General features: G+C 33.4%; 1 protein-coding gene across 3 annotated transcripts; it reads right to left on the bottom strand.

The window, feature by feature from the left end:
* Positions 1-6,615: 6,615 nt before the first annotated feature.
* LOC130612133 (potassium voltage-gated channel subfamily A member 2-like) lies at positions 6,616-18,998 on the bottom strand. Of its 3 annotated transcripts, none has more exons than XM_057433424.1 (4): positions 18,809-18,998; positions 12,506-12,567; positions 8,180-9,425; positions 6,616-7,653 (listed from the first exon to the last, which is right to left on the bottom strand). In XM_057433424.1, the coding sequence occupies exons 2-4, from the start codon at positions 12,558-12,560 to the stop codon at positions 7,245-7,247; spliced, it is 1,710 nt and encodes a 569-aa protein (XP_057289407.1). In that variant the 5' UTR covers positions 12,561-12,567; positions 18,809-18,998; the 3' UTR covers positions 6,616-7,244. The 3 variants fall into 3 exon arrangements, with proteins under 3 accessions (XP_057289407.1, XP_057289406.1, XP_057289408.1); XM_057433423.1 differs by lacking the exon at positions 18,809-18,998 and adding an exon at positions 13,232-13,378; XM_057433425.1 differs by lacking the exons at positions 12,506-12,567; positions 18,809-18,998 and adding an exon at positions 10,599-10,957.
* Between the last annotated feature and the right edge of the window lie 747 nt (positions 18,999-19,745).

The following is a 19,745-nucleotide window of genomic DNA, read 5'->3' as shown; positions in this document are numbered from 1 at the left end:
GCAAATAGTATTGTTCCGATTTTGAAAAGTATCAAAGAAAAAAAATAGGCAAGCAAAAATTGAAATTTAACAAATTTCGATAAAGAATAAATGTGATGAAGGTTGCAGCAAAATGTAAACTTTTTTTATTGGTGTATCTTTCAAGATCACTAAATATTTGCGCTAGTCTCCGTTTGTAAATTAATTCTCAAGGAAAATATTGCTTGAGTTGAAACCTGCCTTAAGCGTTAAAGATGGCGTACGTAAAATAAAAACGATAAATGGAAGATCGAATAAAGTTTTTTTATTGTCAAAGAAAGCCGCGATGAAGTAACATCTATGGCAATGTTGCTGTTGATCTTTGTAAATCAATTGCTAATGTTTCTAAGCATGACTTCGACATGCCTTGACGACTTCGACAGTACTGCACCACCTATAAGATGCTGATTGATACGCTTAGCGAAAAAAAGCCAGGCGTCCGTTCTATAGGAATAGGGAAAGTTCTTAGACGAATTATAGGTAAAGCCATTATGTCCATATTGTGAGAAGATATCCTTGGCACATCTAGTAATCTACAACTATGCTGAACATAAGGCAGGTTGCAAAATTGTCATTCACGCGATCGACATAGCAGAGATAACTCATGGCATCTTACAGATCGATGTAAACAACGCATTCAACTCTATCAACAGAAAAGTTGTTTTTCCAATGTGCATGCAAATACTATGTCTACAGAACATTCGTTCCTGTTATGACAAACTGTCACGTCTTCCGGAACTGGACAGAAAAGAAATAACGTTGCCTGAAGCCCAAGAAATACGTTTTTTGTCCAAAATTGCGAAAGTCTATCCTGAATCTACAAATGCAGTCTTATCCATAGTTTACAACATAAGTTTACCTACATCATGAGAACAATTGGCAACATGTCATGTCTTTAAACCTCTTGAACACACTATGGACAATTATTACCTGCCAGCTTCGTTTAAACGTTGAATTGCAATGACTTGGAGCGTAAATTGTTTTCACTTCAAGAAAGATTGAGAGGAATGGGTTCTTATTCCAGCAGAGCTCTGCTTACTCGAGTATGAAAAGGCTCATTAATTCATTCTTGACATGGTAGACAAAGTTTGCATCCAGGTTGAACGATATGCAATAAGACTGCACATCGAGGAAAACAGAAGTTAACGCTACTTCAAAGGACTGGATGAAGTAAAAGAAGAGCTTAAATATGATGCCATTCGACTCACAGTTTTGAAGATCCTTGGAGAAAGGAGGTCATCGACGCTGCAAATTACAGCTAAATTTACGTTAAATAAAAAGGCTTTCCGTTTTTTTATTTACGATACGTGCTCAGATATTTACTAGTGCGATGTGTGTGCAACGAACCGTTTACTGTTAAGCATGCCCTAACATATCACAAATGTTTGTTTATGATAATACGCCATCACGAAATAAGAGGTTTTACAACTGATCTTTTTTTATAGCAATGCTCACGTAGAATCAAATCAAAGAATGTTTTTCTCTAAGTATAGTAACCACCTGAGTTTGCATTTGCAAAAATTTTTTACTGCAGCAAACACAGCCAGCTCTGCGGTGTACCCGCGTTTCGAGAGTCCTGATACACGAGAGGGAAGGGTGAATGAGCACCCTCGCCATTTCCTTTACCCCTTTATAGTGAAGACTTTACCCTTGTTCACATTTTATCGACTGTTTGCACTGTACATACACGCTAACTCAGTCGTTAGCCTAGTTTTCTATTCATCCAGATTACCCCTAGGTGCGCGTGTTTCACGTCTCCGGCACGGTCCCTCTGCCTGGCTTTATCTTTGCTACTCAAAAACTGTACATTACGTCACTTAACCGACGCGCATTGGTGCTCTCAACCAATTAAATCTCACCTATCAATTATATTTACCCATAAAATCACGTGACTTAGTTTTCTTTAGCAAGCCCTTGTTTCTTAGGTCATCCCTTTACCCACACAGCATTTTTTCTCTACATACGATACTTCGAATCCTCCACTGGAGAGTAGGGACACCCAATCGAAAAACATGCTTCAAAGTGAAACCACCTTAGTTAGTCACAATTCTTTCCTCCAAAGTGTTGCGGTTTGTAAGCTGAGTTAATTTCAGCTGCTTTTTGTGTTGTTCTACCCTAAGAAAATTAATCAACATTTCTGACAAACTGGTCCCCAGCCTCTAAAAAGAAAAGACAAAAGGCGCTGGGGCGTGTTTGCTTTTTTGAATATAAAATTTGAGAACTAATTTCCGCGATGTTGGCGCATTTTGCGAAAAAAAAGAGTTTGATGTCATTTTGTTTCTCAATCTATACCGTCTATACCGGATGTTATGTTAAATAGAGACTACTAAACTTGATATTCACATTTATATTAAAAAAAGTCGAAATCGTTTTTCAAGTTGAAAAAAAATACCAAATTTCGCAGAAAATTATTTTAGCGAATTTTGCGAATAGTAACGAATTTCCTTATAATTTTTGCGAGAATTAATTTCCTTAAGTTATTTCTACAAATCTATCTCAATGAATTGCCCAATCGTGGGGTTGCTTTTAATCCAAATGGAGTAAAAAACAGAATACCTCCTCGTTAAATTGAAGTTTGGTGCGAAAGTAATGGAATTTGACTTACAGAAGCATAGTGAAAAAAGAAAGTTTTCTCTTTAACTACTTTTCATAGTTTGAAAAATGTTTATGCTTTATTTTTAGAAGAAAAAATAATGTTTAAATGTATAAATTTTATAGTGGTATTTATTTCAGACGAGAGAATAACTGCACCAATCAAGTGTGAGATCTTAGATCTTATTGCAACCTCGTCCCTAGGAACCCTTTTCGCTTTTTTATAACGGGGACGAGGTTGATCGTAATGTAAACAGTTTAGACCCCAGTCCTCAAAAATGTAAAGAAAAATGAGGAGAGACTACATTTAAGTTAACTAAATTAAAAAGGAACAAAAATTAATGTTTATCACAATTATTCTTAGAAAAAAAACAAAATAGTGTCTACTTTTTTTAACATTTACGCACTCCACCGTCTGTCTGTAACTTCACAGTGTCACACATACCGTTCGTTGTACACAACTGCGCCTTCTTACACACGCTGCGTGGTGTGCGTTGGTTGGCTCTTTTAAAACATCTTTCCTCGCAGTACATTTTTTCATGCTTCGATGCATTCATACTGAAAATTAAAATGTGCTCAAAAGACCATTATTTCGTGTTAAAAATTATAATGAGAAGGTTCATATTTCTGTTTATTTATATATTTTTATCAATCAATTCTATTGCAAATAGTGGAAAGTTAGAGAGATTAAGAAACGCTTTAAATTCGTCAGTTTTTGATGCGTGGACGTTTAAATCAAAATTTGGTAGTTTTGAAACATTGAAATTAGACAAAGCGAGTATACAAGCTGGTATAATTCAAGATGGTGACCGTAACAGCGAAGCACTGCAAAGACTTTTAACAAAAGTGATGAAAGGAGAGAGCATTACTATGTATGTTTTCGGTGGGTCAAGCACCAAAGGTGCAGATCTTGGTTGTAACAATCGACAGAGCACTTTCCATTATGCTTTGCTAACTTGGTGGAATAAAGTTATTGGACCAGCTACTGGAAGTTACATGAAACGTAAAGTAATAGCCGTAGGGGGAGTGGGCTCTACATTTTTTGGCCATTGCTGGGAGGAATACATAGTCACAGCAAAAGAGACAATTGATATTCTACTATGGGAATTTTTTATTAACGATCCTGATAGCGAAGATTATGGAAAAGGAGTGGAAAAATTTATTCGCTCTGTGCTTTTGTATGACACACATCCAGCTTTGATCTTTATAAAGTTTTTCCCTGTTCAAACTTTTCCAAACGGAGAAGGGGAGATATTCGCTTGCGCAAAACATGAATACAAAAGCCAAGTTTTGTCAACTCTTTCGAAGTATTATAAATTTTCCGACATTTCTTTGCTATCAGCCATATGTCAGTACATACGTTCTAACGGAATTGCTCACACAATTGCACCTTCTGATATGTTTATAAATAAACATCCATCTCATTTAGCGCATGCGCAAATGGGTTATTTATTAATATCTTATCTACGACAAACATTGTTCCCTATGTTAATGAAAGTGTATTCAAGAAAACATGTCAAGCAAGATGAAACAGATGCTTCAAGCCTTACAAATTTTCAGCTTCCAAACGCTTTGTATAATGCTTCAGATGTTCGTTCCATTTGTTGGAGTGCTGTTTTTCCGGACGATCGATTTATGTTGGATCATAGTCTATATCAGTTAACAATAAATTATAGAAACGGCTTTGTTGTTTTCCGAACTCCAAAGTGGAAAACGAATTGTGCTGTTCGTCGAGATGTTAGAGGTGGCTTTTTAACGGAATGGCCTCAAAAATATATTTCTATAACATTTCAAGTTCAAGGAAGCACACCTAAAAATGTTTACGTAGCTATTTCTCATGTACAAGCCGGTGGATGGACTTCTTTTACAGTAAAAGATAATTTTGCGAATGAAAAAACAACCCTAATAAATTGCTCACGATTAAAACATCAAGCTATGGATGTGAACTTTATAGGCACCTACGATGGAGGGACGAAAGAACTTATAATCAAAACGATAAATGGAGGGTGTGAGCTAAGTGCAATTATAGTCGAATAGTAACTTCTCAGTTTGATGTATGACTTCTGCATATAGATAGACTTTGTATATTTATTTGTATCTGTTTTATATTTCAAATTTTTCCCCTTCTCTTACAATTTCCACTATTCTTTGTTGTGGAACGTTGGAAGGTGGGTGAATTTACCGCTACGTTATTATTGCCCCCATATAGAAGAACCAAGTGATATCCGATATCCTAAGTGATACCTGGGACCCGATACCCGATACTCTACGATACTCGAGACCCAAGACCTTCATAACAATACTGGACAGCCTAGTTTACAAACGATAGATAAACAATTTTCAAACTGACATTGTCAAGTGGGCAAAAACTTTAAATATTACCAGAAGGGGATGTGGAATAAAATTGTCTCGGCGGAAAATTTTCCAAAATATAATAGTGCGGTGGAGACTTGAGAGTGCACTTGTTGCACAATCTCCTTCCCAGGGCTCTTTTTTGCTTCTGATATATGGCTAGTACGTTTGCGCCACACCATGAAAGCATCCCCAGAGCTTCTGTTTAGTAATGGAGGAATGTTCCGATTATGTATTTGAACTTTTACTGCTTCAAAAGTATAGCATCATCACACGTAATTTTTATGAATAGTTTAATAGATTTAAGGACCGTTAAATGAATGGAAGTAATTACAGCAGGAGAGTATATTAACTTTAAGATATCAGGTCCCAAGTAACACCTAGGTTATCAAATCTCACTTTTCTCATGCTTTTGTTTGTAGCTTTTTTTGCTTTAATTTCCATGTGTGATCTTATATGCCAAGCTATCAAAGATTAAACAACAGGACCGGACTTAGGATTTTTTGTCTAGTGTAAAATAGCCTCAAAGATGTTTAATTGCTTGTCAGGGCAGTCAAAAACACCTGTTTATATTTCTTTTATTGTCTCTCTTACTTCACTGGAAGCTCTACCAGCAACTAGCTAGATGCACTTTGGAATTTCCAACAAAAAAACTTACGATTTAAAATATTATAAATTACGATATAAATATTGCAAAAAAATGTAAACAAACGTATAACAATCAAGTTTAAAAGTTTGCTACGACTAGACTACGCTCGTCTTTAATAGAGGCAACAAAAGTCACTTTGTTTTGAAGCCTACGCGATTTTCACCTGCATGTTAGTCCTGGATTGTTGTGCCGTACAGTTTGCATTTTACACCAGGTGTCTACACCAGAAAAATTCTTGCCAAGCCAGATAGGCAGCTTACATCAGCACAAACTGGTGTAAATAGTAAAGCCGGCACTGACACGGAAAATCAAATATTTTGCAGGAAACGCGATTTGTATTTTCTGAAATAAATAAGACAGTCGAACCTGCGCGTGGAGAGTGGGGAATCCGAAAACCAGTTTTACACGCCGAGAGCGTTATCCTGCTTTGTTCAGACTTCGGGTGTAAAAATAAAAGAAAACAGGCTCACAAAGACACATCTTAACTTTTTGGAGAAAAAATTTTACTGCTGTAGTTACAACAGTACACCAAAGCTTAATCCTGTACAATGATTACAATAACAAAAAATATAGAGGAAAAAAAATTCTACAGATATCTTTAAAAATATTCCAACAAAATGTCAACAAAGGAGGTTGGTTTTTAAAAAACAAATATTGGATTAAGTTGTTAGTAACTATTGGTTGAATCTGTCTTCCATCACTAACCGCTTTATTGATATTGGCGTGTTAAATGTTATTCGACCCTTTGCCTTTTAATTTTTGAAACCCAGCGTGGAGAAGCGCTTGGTCACGCGAGATTGTAAATATTTGAAACGGCGTTTAATTAGTGACGGTGTAAAAGAATTCGGCCTTATTTGCCGTTAATTTTCATGCCGCGTCGTTTGGAGCTAAAAAGGTTAAAAATGGGGTCGGTGTGATCTAAGGTGCGGATTAAAAAAAACAAGGCAGTTGATCAGCTGCGCAGAAATGGTGTTGGTCATTAAAATAGAGGGAGACATCAACACTACTGTTGAAATTATTTTATTTTCATAAAAATCAGTATGATATTTTATATCCATATATGTACACACTGTGCTACGCGACCTAAAACTTCTAAACATAACCAATGTTAGCTTTTATAACAACAACTTTGTAGTAAGTGTAACCATAGTATTAAGAAAGAGAACTTAAAGAGACGTCTGTGATCACACCGTCCGGATTTAAAATTGCACTTTCCCCCGCGTTGATTTTACTTGAAAGTGGCTATTAAAATTTCATGAATGTGAAAATGATGTGACTATTCTATTTACTCGAGGGAAGGAAGCGTGCTAAGAAAATTAAATGTATATATATAAAATATTCCGAGCAGACTGATAAAAAGCCAGGTTTTATTGTTAAAAAAGTTAACAATTTTCCATCAAATAAATACGTCCATTTTTTAATGCTTTCAAAATTAAAAATTCATTTATAGTACCTTGAACGATTGTTTTGTTCTTTTAAACAATATCTTTTAGCTCCTTTTAAAAGAGAATTAGCTTTGTGCTCTCTTTCTATGTAGCACCAACTTTGTTTCGTGTTTTGGAGAACGATCGCCACATTGTCGCATACAGTGGCTTCCTGAGCGAGTATTTTATAATTGCGATATTACATCCCGTCACAAGCCTGTTTCAAAGCGAACTTTAGTCAACGAATCTGATTTCTTTAGTTTCGTTATACCATCTGGACCGACATTGAGTCGAACATCTGGTGAAGATGTAGTTATCACCATACTGGTAGTGGGGCTATAATTTGCTATTAAAGGTTTTATGGGATTATCGTTGATATCATCGTCTTTCGCATCGTCCCTTTCTTTGTTTAACGAGCTATCACTGTCTCCATGGTTACGCCATATCACATGAAGACCGTTTATACCGTTATCTTGATCGGAATAAGGAATTTCTTTCTCTTCTTCGTTTTTCTCGTGTGTTTCTAGCAGAAGTTCGTTTTCACTTCGTAGTTTTTGCTCAGCTTCTTTCTTCTCCTTTTCTTTTTTACTTGCTTCAGCAGCACGTAGTTCATTCTCACTAAAACAACAAAAAACATGAAATAATGAAAATCATTCTTTTTAACATAGCGAAAACAAAATTCGTGATATGAATGACAAGAGTTGGGGTTATTTGCAATTAAAATTTCAAAACCTATAGTTTACTGCTTTCAGAGGTAAATAAAGACGTTCCAGGATGCAAAAATATACACTAAAGAACAGACTACATCATTACCCATGGTACCTACGTCACAAATTCCCAACAACTCCCCCTGATCAATTTATATAATTATACGATATATATGCATAAGAAAGTTCATATACGCACGCACCAATTCGAGCATACATAGCGATTAATAATGCAGCAATCACCCACAGGGGTGGGAGATGGTCACAGAGATAATTTTTACGGTAACTGTACACTTTTGCATCCAAGAGTTTTTAAAATTTCATTTTCCGTACTTGTCTTGAATACCTTAAATTATGACTTTTTTTATTTTTTAAAAATGGTCACCCAGGTCAACGTTTCTTTTAGAGTGAGATTAACAAGGTTAAAATAGACTTACCGATGATAAAAGTAATTAAAATTTGACACAATGACAGGCACTGGTAAAGCAATAGTTAGAACGCCAGAAATTGCGCATAAACTACCAACTATCTTTCCCCAAGCGGTTACAGGCTTCATATCACCATATCCTACAGTTGTCATGGTTACAACAGCCCACCAAAATGCATCAGGGATGCTCTCAAACGTTTTCTTTTCTCCACCTTCAGCATAATACACGGCTGACGAGAAAAGAATGACGCCTATTAGCAGAAAGAAAATTAGCAAACCAAGTTCTCTTAAACTAGCTCTTAACGTATGTCCCAATATTTGCAAGCCACGTGAATGTCTCGAAAGCTTGAATATTCTAAAAACGCGAACAAGACGTATGACACGAAGAACTCCCAGCGATGACACGTTGGATGACTCCATTGGTAGTGTGATATAGTATGGTATAATCGCGATCACATCAATCAAGTTCAGGAAAGATCGCACGAATTTTAATTTTTCTGGTGACGATAGAAAACGCATAATATATTCAAACGTGAACCACACAATACACGCTGATTCGATTCCAAACCAAGGCATGGCCTTTTCGTCTTGGACTTCTCGTTTTAAACAAGACTTTGTTTTATTTGTGTAAGTACAATTGTATTCCTCATATCTGAATTGAGGTAGAGTCTCGATACAAAACGTTACTATTGAAATTGTGATTATACAAACAGAAATGACGGCAACAACACGCGCCATCAACGACGTGTCTGGATACTCAAATAATTCCCATATTTTGCGCTGCCACTTTCCCTCGGGAAGGATAGGCTCTTCTTCTTCTATGTAGCCTTCCTCTCTCTCCACGCGCTGCAAAATGTCGTCTCCAAGTTCGTAAAATCTTATCTCGTCCGCAAATACATCCATCGGTACATTAGGCGGTCGTAGTAATTTCCCACCGGACTGGTAGTAAAATAAGATGGCATCAAAAGCCGGTCGATTCCGATCAAAGAAATATTCATTCCGAATTTCGTCATAATAAGCCGCCCTCTTTCTCTGATTACCTAATAATGAATCGGGATATTGCTCCAGTGTTTCCGATAATGTCTCAAATTTTAGTCCTGACACATTTACAACAACTCTGTCGTACGATACGTCCATACTAGATGTGTCAGCTGCTGTGGGAGTGTTAAGGGGTCCATTACGATGTTCTTTACTGTTCCGGCCAGTTAAATTTAAACTCTCCATGTCGAAGCCACTGGTTCTCCTCCATTGACGTTCTAAATATGATAATAGAATATAAAACTAAAACAAAAAATACAGCAATGTTAGAGAGTGTAGCCAGGTTAGACTTAGCAAACTTCATTCGCAAAAGAAATATATTATTCACATAATCAGAATTTCGAAGAAATCACTCCGATCAGTAAACTTTATAGATCGTTTTTCTTTATATCGTTTGGTTTCTTTTACGATAAAAACATACGATAAGCTAATGTTTCTTTGCACTCATAAAACAATTGGTAAAGATATTAAAATATATTTTACTATAGCGTGCATCAACTCCATCACTTACACAAACCATGAACAGAGAAACACCTATTTCTGAAAATAATTCTTTTTTATTTCGTTCTCTTTACAACTTCGCGCTAAAGAGTTCCACCGGGTTTTCTTTTAACGAAAGAGAAATATTTTTTTGAGATAAGACGAGTTTTTTGAGAGGCAAATTTCTTATATTAACTGTTGTAAATAATTCATAGGAAGAAAAGAGGGCTTTTAATGAATAATGAAAAAGATGAGGTTGGGGAAGAGAACGATTGTTTACAAGTTAGAGAGGGAGAGGCGAATATATATCAGTTAACGGGCAATAATAATTTCAAAGAAATCATCTGAATTATCGTTGAATAAGTCTTTAAACAAAGCCAACAAAACCTGTCAATTTGTGTTTGATGAAAAAAGGTGAAGTTTACGAGCACCACTCTCTATTTACATAAATATATTATCGTTATATTTCTGATTCTGATTATTGTTATTGTTATTAGCTCTATTTTTTTTCTATTGTTAATTAAACTTTATATTAGTCATTTATTTTATGTATAATTGCTGCAACACTATTTTTATTTGCTATTTTTTTTTATTAAATCCTTTCATAAATGAGTTGATTGTTGTTTATTGTCGTTTTTGTTTGTTGTTGTTGTTTGTTTTTGTGGTTGTGTTGTTGTTGTGTCCTAATACAATAAATCGAAAATGCAAACTTCATTGCCGTCTACTCAAAGAAAACAAAATTGAAGCAAAACACAGCAGAAAAAAATAGGCTAAATGTCTGAAATGAAAATCGCAAGTGTATACAAAACAAAACAAAAACAATTATTGTGTCTTAGTAGATAAGCAAGTAAGAAGTGCAAAAAAAAAAGTTTTAAAAAAAGTTTTCTTGCTTCGAAATATGATTTACCTACCGTATTTAACTATTTTTCATTTCACCTTTTTTTTATAAAAGTCATTTTTATAAAAACTACAGAAAACTCGCAGTTCATTTTTTATAATAACCAACTCATAAGCCAGCTGTCGCAGACTACTGGAAAAACCTTTTTTTCTTTTTTTTATGAAGATTTCAATAATAAGATGTCCAAAACTCTTTACGAGGAACAAAACCAAAACATAAAATCCTTAAGTTAAATGAGAAAAAAAGAAAAATCGGAAAAAACGATCTTAAGATAGCTAAATCCTATACTTCTAAAAAATAGCTTTCAATATAAAAATCAACTCCGGAATAACCAACGCGAGACAATAAAGTTTTTGTCACCAACAAAGTTTTTTTTCTTTCATTTACAAAAAGATGAAAAAAAACTTTTTAAAAAATCTTCTTAATCAAGTTTTTTACCAATTATACAATTCAACATTCACACATTTCATCTGTTTTTTTTTTCATGTTTTTGAACTCATAGTAAAGAAGTCGTTAATGCGAACCCTTTAGCGCTGAAAAATATAAAACAAAGACAGAGGGAGGAGCGCCAATTTTAACTTAAATAAAAACAGCACACGATAAAAACAAATATATACAAAATCGGGAAACCCGAAATTTAATCAGGTAAAAAATATGAATTTTAATCTAAATACTGCATAGCAAGCAAAAACATTTACAATTCTTATTTATCTCTCTCAGACATAAACATGACCTCGTTATTAGAGTCTTTTATCAAGGCAAACAAACTGGTGTACTGCAATGTTCGACCGTAACTTTCAGTTCGCAATTGAGGCACCTAACGAACAGAAATATTTACGAAATTAGGTAATTTGTTCTACCTTTTGCTAAGGAACTTAGGGATAAGAATTATAGTACCGCTGATGAGATGTTAGTACCGCAGATGATAACGTATCATCCGTGGTACTAACGTATCATTAGCGGTACTAACATCTCATCCGCGGTACCAACGTATCATCCGCGGCACTAACATCTCATCTGCGGTACTAACATATCATCCACGGTACTAACATATCACCCTAGTTACTAACATATCATTCGCGGTAGTAACGTATCACCTTATGTACTAACGTATCATCCGCGGTACTAACGTATCACCCGCGGTACTAACTTATCATCCGCGGTTCTAACATATGATCCGCCTTCCGTAATGTTATTATTGAATGCAGCATAGCATGATTGCATGAAGGAAGTTTTAACAAAAAGGATCGAATTAAGAAACATCACATCATTTTGAATATGCAATAAAATAAACTCTTATTTTGGTTCATAAGTGAGGAGAAAAAAGTTCTATGTTTACCAATGAGGAACGAATCACGCAGCAAAACTGTGACACTGCCTATCCTGTGAAAACGGAGATCCCCGATCAAATATTCAAAACATTCTTCTAAATTTTTCAGACAACTATTAATTATAAAATCTCTGGTTTTTACGTCTGCTTTTTTGAAAGTAAGTCATAACAGAGAATTTCTAGCTATTGTGAGAATACTTCAAACTCTAAAATGAAAGAGATGAAACATTCAACCAAAATATAACTGGATACCGTATAAGCTATACTGTTTTCACGATGGAATCCACTACGGCTTCAGAAATTTTATATAGCGTTGATGTAAAATAGACTGGGTCGTGTCAAGATTTACACAAAGAAAATGACATTTCTTAGTTTTTTTTGTAAATATATGCGTTTTTAATAACATGGTTTTCCTCACTGTAGTGACGTAGGGAGTGGAATTCCAACGATTATTTTGTCCCTATTAAGTCAAATTTATGAAGATGGCGGACAACTAAACACTTATTTTCAGTTCTCCTAAACATATTCATGTCTTGCAACACTTCACATAAACTTGAAAAATGACTTATTGACGATAGAGTTTAACCTACCTGTAGAGAGCTCTCCATCGTTGGTTATATTTCCAGTAGCTGCAGCAGCATACATATCCTCCCTACAAAAACAATAATTTGGAAATAAATGTCTTTAGCATTGTCACAATAAAGACGTTTATCACAATCCCTGTGAACACCTTTTATTATGAACCCTTAAAGGACAGGCTCCTCAAATTACTTGGTTAAAATCAAACAATAGCAATCCCACAGTTGGATCGCTATAACTTCTGAGGGCTAAGTTGTCATAATAAGAGAGAGGATGAATTGGCCTACCCAACGGTACCAAGCATAAACCTTCTAGCTCAAGTACTCAGCCACTATTTGCGACTCAAATATCAAAACGCTGAGTATTTGTTGACGAAGAGTTTTTTAAAAACGGGAAGTTCTTTAAAGTTTAAAAATTAGAATTGCAAAAATAAGTTATTTTCAAGTTAAAAAAAAATCACAAACATTAATTACAATTTTCCAGTCCTGCATAAAAAATGGTATGATAAAATTAAAAAACTGGGAGTAGGTGGTGTAAAAATGAAAGCTGGGGGAGAGTGACGCGTTCATTCGAAGCATTACGGTATGTTTAAAAATTTTGTGGAATCAAATGTCCTTTCGTTTTTATAAAACCCCAAACAATAGCTTAAACTAGGGAAGTCCCTAGCTCCAGCAGACAATGCAGTCTTTGTAGTGGTGTTTGTTTCACAATTTTGGAAATAGACTGCAAAGATTTACCTTGGCAAGGAGAATGTCGAATCTCTTAGAATGGCATTCCCAACATACAGCATGTCTGCTTTTTAAGACATTAATCGATTGTGCATGTTATATTTGCTCTTTATTTTATTTATTTATATATTTAAATATTTTAAGCTGAATCATAAAGTAAATAACGTTAACATGTTTGATAAATACAACAAAGTTATATTATCCTTCGTCTTCTTCCAAATACTTCTAATGTTATACAAACATTTAAGATCAGGCATTTAAGATACATTGTTGTCTTTTTTCTCTCTCGATTTCTTTAACATCTCAGGGTTGTAGTTTTTGATCCTTGCGTTACCTAGCTTTTGGTATAACAACTAAAATTTCTCCTTTACCTGACTGCAGCTTTTCACATTTTTTAGTTGTTAAAATTAAATCTGCTTACAACTCCACTGAGACAAAAGGTCAGATTGTCATCATTTTTTACAATGTAAAATACTTTTTAATACAAAAAGGTATTTGAACTTAAAAAACCTTGAAATTCCAGACAAGAATTATTTAAGGTTTCGCTTACTTATTCCGTGCAGTGGAAAAATATGCTTCTCGTTATGTCACGTTGCCCTGAGATTATCCTGACTAGAAATTATACTAAAATTCGACATGGTCGTAACCTTTTGATCAAAACTCGATGTCTATCTCTTACGTCTTGAAAACATCAAGCTAGAAGTTTACTTTAAAACTACAGCAGAAGAAAAGGAGGTGAATATTTTGGTAAAATATCCATTTGATTTAATAATGACATATTAATATGAAAAAGATTAAAGAAGTTTCGGATGGTGCAACATTTAAAACATAGGCTTATTAGCAGATCAATCCTTGAAACGCTGCAGTTGATATACACACAACAAGTATGGGTTTATAAGCATAACGGCTTGAAATTCATATTATGTCCCGAAAGAGGACGTAAAGTTTCAGCAATAAGCATTCTTTTAACGATGAACTAAATCTTTTCTTATTCAGGAAAACAAATGAAAACACACTTTTTATTTTTCGCAACATATTTGAACATAAATAAAAAGTGGAGCCCACAAAACCAGCCCACCTACACATCCCGAAAACTGAGTAAATAAAGGGTACTGGAGTTTAAAACATGTCAAGGCTTTAGTTTTCACGAAACATTTGTAACTTATCAGGTACAAAGAAACAATCAACTCATAATGTCAAAGACTTGTTCTTGTCATAACACACAAACAAAAATCATCAAGGCTGCATTAAACCCCGATGTTATAGAAGAAAAAAATTAACTGCAGAATCGACTTAGTCTAGTACTAATAACTCTAAATACACGAACTCTGATAACCCACATAACTTTTTCGTATATAAATTTTGTTTTTACATTTATATAAATATAATGGATGATTTAAAAAATTCTTTGCACTCCACTAAACGTTCGTTCTGAATCGCGATTTTTTCATACTGCGAGAAAGTTTATTCAAAGGGTGAATGCTTGTTTCAGTTTTGTGGTCATCCACATAATCTTATATAATCGACGCTTGCTATTAAAAATATTTTTTTCTTTAATTTTCAATTATTAATTTTATTTTATAGTGGGTTCACTCAAGTTATGAATGAGTGAGCCATATTGTTAATTTGCTATTTCTGCATAAAAAAAGTTTGGAAAAAACACCAACAAAAAAACAACGTGTATATATATATATACGTACGACCTCAATTAGATGTGGTTTATACATAACATCGAACTGTTAGAAAGACTTTGGGAGTGGTCAATTTGTTACCCCAATTAAAGCATTAAATTATTAGGCGCGCTTATAAATAACAATCATGTGACTTGTACTTTTTGAGAAAGACGATTTGTGGTCAGTAGACAAAAAATAAACAAGAGGTCTTGGAACAAAGTTGCGTTGTTTCCGTAATGCTCGCTCACTGGTCTTTGAAAGGGTGGAAGGTTATGATGGTTATTTTATGAGATGAGTATTTGGAGATAATTACTCCATATTTTCCATAATATAATTATCCATATATTCTACAACAATAATAAAAGCCTTCTCCACTCTCTACGTCATTGTACGTCATTGTAGTCATTTGGAATCAAATCAAAATTTTATGCGTCATTATTTTAAAACCACCAGACAATACCGTTGTGTGATGGCGAAATATTTTTTTTTTAGACTCAAACCTGGAAAAATTTAGGAATTGAATAAAAATAATGTCATTGGTATGAAAGAAAGAGTCAATAGCTAGTTCAAATTTAATGATAGCAAAGGTGCTCCAAAAACGTTACCTTATCAAACCTCAAAATCTGTCTGACTCATCAGTGTTCACAGGTGACAAAAGTCATTAGAAACCAATAATTATATTGAAGCAAGACTACTAACGATAATAGCATGAATTTATATTAGTAGTCTTTATATTCAATGGTTAATTCGTTCCATATTTTTCTCTTAAATTTCCATTTTCCGTTGGATTTGAATGGATGGACAAACTGAATGACGTTTCGATCTTTCGCCATTCACAAATCCATCCATCATCATCACACTTTTTATTTTTATTTTTTATAGTCATGATATGACAAAATACAGTAAATAGGAGTTTATGCTCCACCAAACGATGAAACGGAGTTTTGGTAGAGTAATATCATTACATTTGTAAACCCTCTGGACGAGTTGAAATACTGAGACGAGTTGTAATACTGAGACGAGATGAAATACTGAGTAGAGAACCTTTTTTACATCTAAAACTAGACGTGACGAAGTAAGCAACTATTATACACGATACCTCTGCAGTATGCATTTAGTAAATGTATGTTATATGATTTCGTTTATTAAATACAACACATTCTTACAGACAGCCACTTGTCTGAAAACCTGATAGAACCAGGCAAGCCCCCAAGAAAAGTTCCAGAAAGTGACGTTGCTATTCAAACATTACCTTGTAATGCATCAAAAACAATAGTAATATTACTTGCAAAGTCACTTTCTTGAAACTAAGTCTTTCTAACTTTACTTTTTACAATGTTTACTACATATTAGATTTTCATAACCGAACATCACATCAAAAGAGCTTGGTGACATTTATCTTGAAGTTTCCTTGATTCCATAAATTAATTTCCGATAATGATTGTACAGGGATTTAACATTTTTCTTAAGAAGACTTATAAAAAATAACTTTAAGGAAAAAGGTAGATATATAATCGAGAATCAAAACAGTCCAGTCCTGCCATAAATACTGAGGAGTAGTTTGTTCGAAACATGGATCATCTAGGTCTTTTTCTTTTCCACCAATTGCAACTTAAATTTGCAAAAGCTAATTATTTTGTTACCAAAAAAGACTTTTCAAAAACAGGCGTGTATTCTAGGGGCGAATATGAATATTTAGTCCATCTGGCTCGTTAAACTTTAGCGTGCAGAAAATTTAGGCAATTTAAGGAGACATAGAAACGTATTATAAGTTTTGCAGGTAACAAAGACACTACTTTTAGACCTTATTTTGTTCACTTTCTGGCAGTGACATTTTGAAACAAACTGGGAAATAAAATTATATAAAATATAAGTATATATTTTCTGAAATGCAGAAGGACTTGAAAAATATATTTGACACCCTTTTCTTGTTGCCGACTTTCGAGCCTAAAAGGTACCAGCATTTAAACTTATCACTTAAAATCACACTATTCAAATCTACTTCACTTAAGTACTAAAACGGTAGCTCAGCTTTGCTTTTTCAATTTTGCGCGATCTGCGAGGGGAAATTTTCTTGCAACACTCGATAAAACGCAAAGCCAACATATTCCTCTCCTGATTTTTATTTTCCAATAAAGTATTTTAAATTTAACTCTTTTATAAGAACTCAGTGTGTATCATTTTCAATGTTTTAAAACGTGCTTTTTAACACTATGACGTCATGGAATATATTGTGGATCTTAAAACAGCACTTTGTAGGAGGTTTGATGGACTTTTTTTAATGCCCCTGCTTCTTTCTAAAGTCTCGTTCTAAATTTATATTGAAAAGTTGCTTTTCGTGCTTCTCTGTTCTGCTTACTTTATGTTTACACTGTGATAAAATCTTAACAATTAGATTTTAGAAAAAGAAAAAAAAAACAGACACCGTTTGAGAACTCAGTATGTCCAGAGTGTTAACAGTTTTTTCTCAATATTCGTAAATGCTTGTACCTTGTAGCCTAAAATGTTGAGGTGTATGAAACAAAACATTATAAATTTTTTTGAAAAAACGTTTTTTTTTAATTAGAAGAAATATTTTATGAATTATAAGCTTTTCCAATGATATAAAAATCAGAAATTTGACAACAATAACAATTTGGGTGCCTCAATTAACAAAGTGATAACTTTTGGAACTTTTAGTTCTTTAAAATACCCAAATACAAAAATACACAAATTTACCCAAATTTACCCAAATACACAAATAACCAAATACACAAATTTAACCAAATACCCAAATACACAAATTTACCCAAATACATAAATATACAAATACACAATTTACAAATTTACCCTAATACACAAATTTACCCAAATACCCAAATACACAAATTTACCCAAATACACAAATACCCAAATACACAAATTTACCCAAATACACAAATACCCAAATACACAAATACACAAATACACAAATACACAAATTTACCCAAATACACAAATTTACCCAAATACCCAAATACACAAATTTACCCAAATACACAAATTATGGCAACCTCAATCCCAGGACAAGATGTCTTTTTTTGCATATTATCAATAAGCGCAGCGCCGATGAGAGACACAGATATGCATAGAGAAGAAGTCGTTATACTTCAGCTTCGTAGCGTTGGTTAAGGCATGATTCGTCTTCTAATGGTTTTGCAAGTAAATCTTACACGGAAAAAAGCACGCTGATGAAATCAAAATTGATTTTTTTTACGATAGATATGTTAGCTACTTTCATAAATGTTATCATCCATTGATTAATTCAAGCAAATTTATTTATTTATCTCTATTTATTATTTTATTCAAACTTAAACAATTACTAGAAATAATTTATTTATTAGCGAGCTTTCAATTCTATTTCATTTTTTTCATTTTACTCGAAACGATTTGATCACAGCATAAAGTTTCTGTATAAAATTGCAAAATCAGTTGAAAAATAGTTACTCGAAATATTTTCTCCTGATACTGACTCAATGCTGGTGGCGAAAAAACACTAAGTATCCCAATATTGAAACTTAAGCTAGATTATCGTAGTTTAAGTAGTAATACATCATGTAGTATCTAAATCACACCAATATTGAGTTGTAAAAATAAAAATTTTATCACTGATACAGTCTCTATATTTTCAAAATTTATTTTTATTTCAGTGTTGTAAAACTCCGGCAAAAACCAGCAAAAGTTTAAAATAACTTTTTGAAATCTACAAAATTGGTGTCACTCAGAACAGAAATTAGCTTCGAACTGCATATAGGAAAAATGTTATCGTGTGTTTATCATTTTTGCGCGTATAACACAATGCAAAATTGGAACTATATAAGGATATAAAATATATAGATATATAATATAAAAACATATATATAATTTAAAAATCTGTATAAAACATTATTATTACCTCAATATTCAAAAACGGTTGCAATATCCAGATGGAAACATCTTTCTGTAAATATTTTCTTTAAAGAAAACTAAAATATCTACATCAGATATGCTTAAAGTTGTTTTAACAAGCAAAAAAATTATGTATCTTTTATTTTTACTTTTTTTCAGCTTTTATAAAACAGTCGAAGTAAAAAAATAATTCTTCAATGAATCCAAAACAATTTTTGTGCCGTTCAAATTGAACGTTTTCCCGATAATACGAGTGTCAAAAGAGCGCGAAGAACAAGATTAAATTTTAATCAGAGTATTCAACATATTTAAATAGTTTTGGTTTACAAAATGGTAGCAAAATTAACATCTCGTAAAAAGTTTGGAATTTGTGGTTTGAGAGAAAAAAGTCCGTTTTGTTTTAAAAAGTTTGGAATTTAATTTAAGCCCAAATTGCAAGGACGAAAATGAGGGTTTAGGGCGTGCTAGCAGCTGACAAGAAGCAACAAAAAACAATAACAACTAATTTTTTGATGTCATTTATTTTCTTTGTAAAGAGAGAACAAAACAACAGAAGCAACATTTTTTTTTACATAAAAGTATAAGAACTATATAAGAAGATATGGCTTCAGAGATAATAAGAACGTTTAAGGCTTTGCAAACACCAAAACAACTTTAAATTTAAAAAGTTAAAATATTAAAATTGACAGATTTCTTCAACTTGAGTATGCTTATAAAACAACGTGCTATTTTTATATTTTTAAGTGGAATTTGTGTTTTAAAACAAGTAGAACCAAGGTAGAGCACAATTCTAGAAACCTGGTAATTCTTTCCAGAAACTAAGTAAATAATTCGCAAGAGTTTATTTGTAATTATTAAACGTCTGTCTCTTCTTGAAAAATTGGTCTTGACCGTAGGAATCTCTTCCTTAAGCCAATCGAGGAATTATAATTATACCCGAGATG

This window comes from Hydractinia symbiolongicarpus, chromosome 10 (genome assembly GCF_029227915.1).
Source record: "Hydractinia symbiolongicarpus strain clone_291-10 chromosome 10, HSymV2.1, whole genome shotgun sequence".
Lineage (NCBI taxonomy): Eukaryota > Metazoa > Cnidaria > Hydrozoa > Anthoathecata > Hydractiniidae > Hydractinia > Hydractinia symbiolongicarpus.
This window is presented reverse-complemented; position numbering and strand designations above follow the sequence as displayed.

Bases quoted from the DNA above. Each gene is read 5' to 3' on its own strand.
- LOC130612133 (XM_057433423.1), bottom strand. From the start codon at position 13,284: ATGCTGTATGTTGGGAATGCCATTCTAAGAGATTCGACATTCTCCTTG. The intron at 12,568-13,231 runs GTAAATCTTTGC...TTGTTTTTGTAG, and splicing joins TCGACATTCTCCTTGCCAAG to GGAGGATATGTATGCTGCTG. The intron at 9,426-12,505 runs GTAGGTTAAACT...TATCATATTTAG, and splicing joins CGATGGAGAGCTCTCTACAG to AACGTCAATGGAGGAGAACC.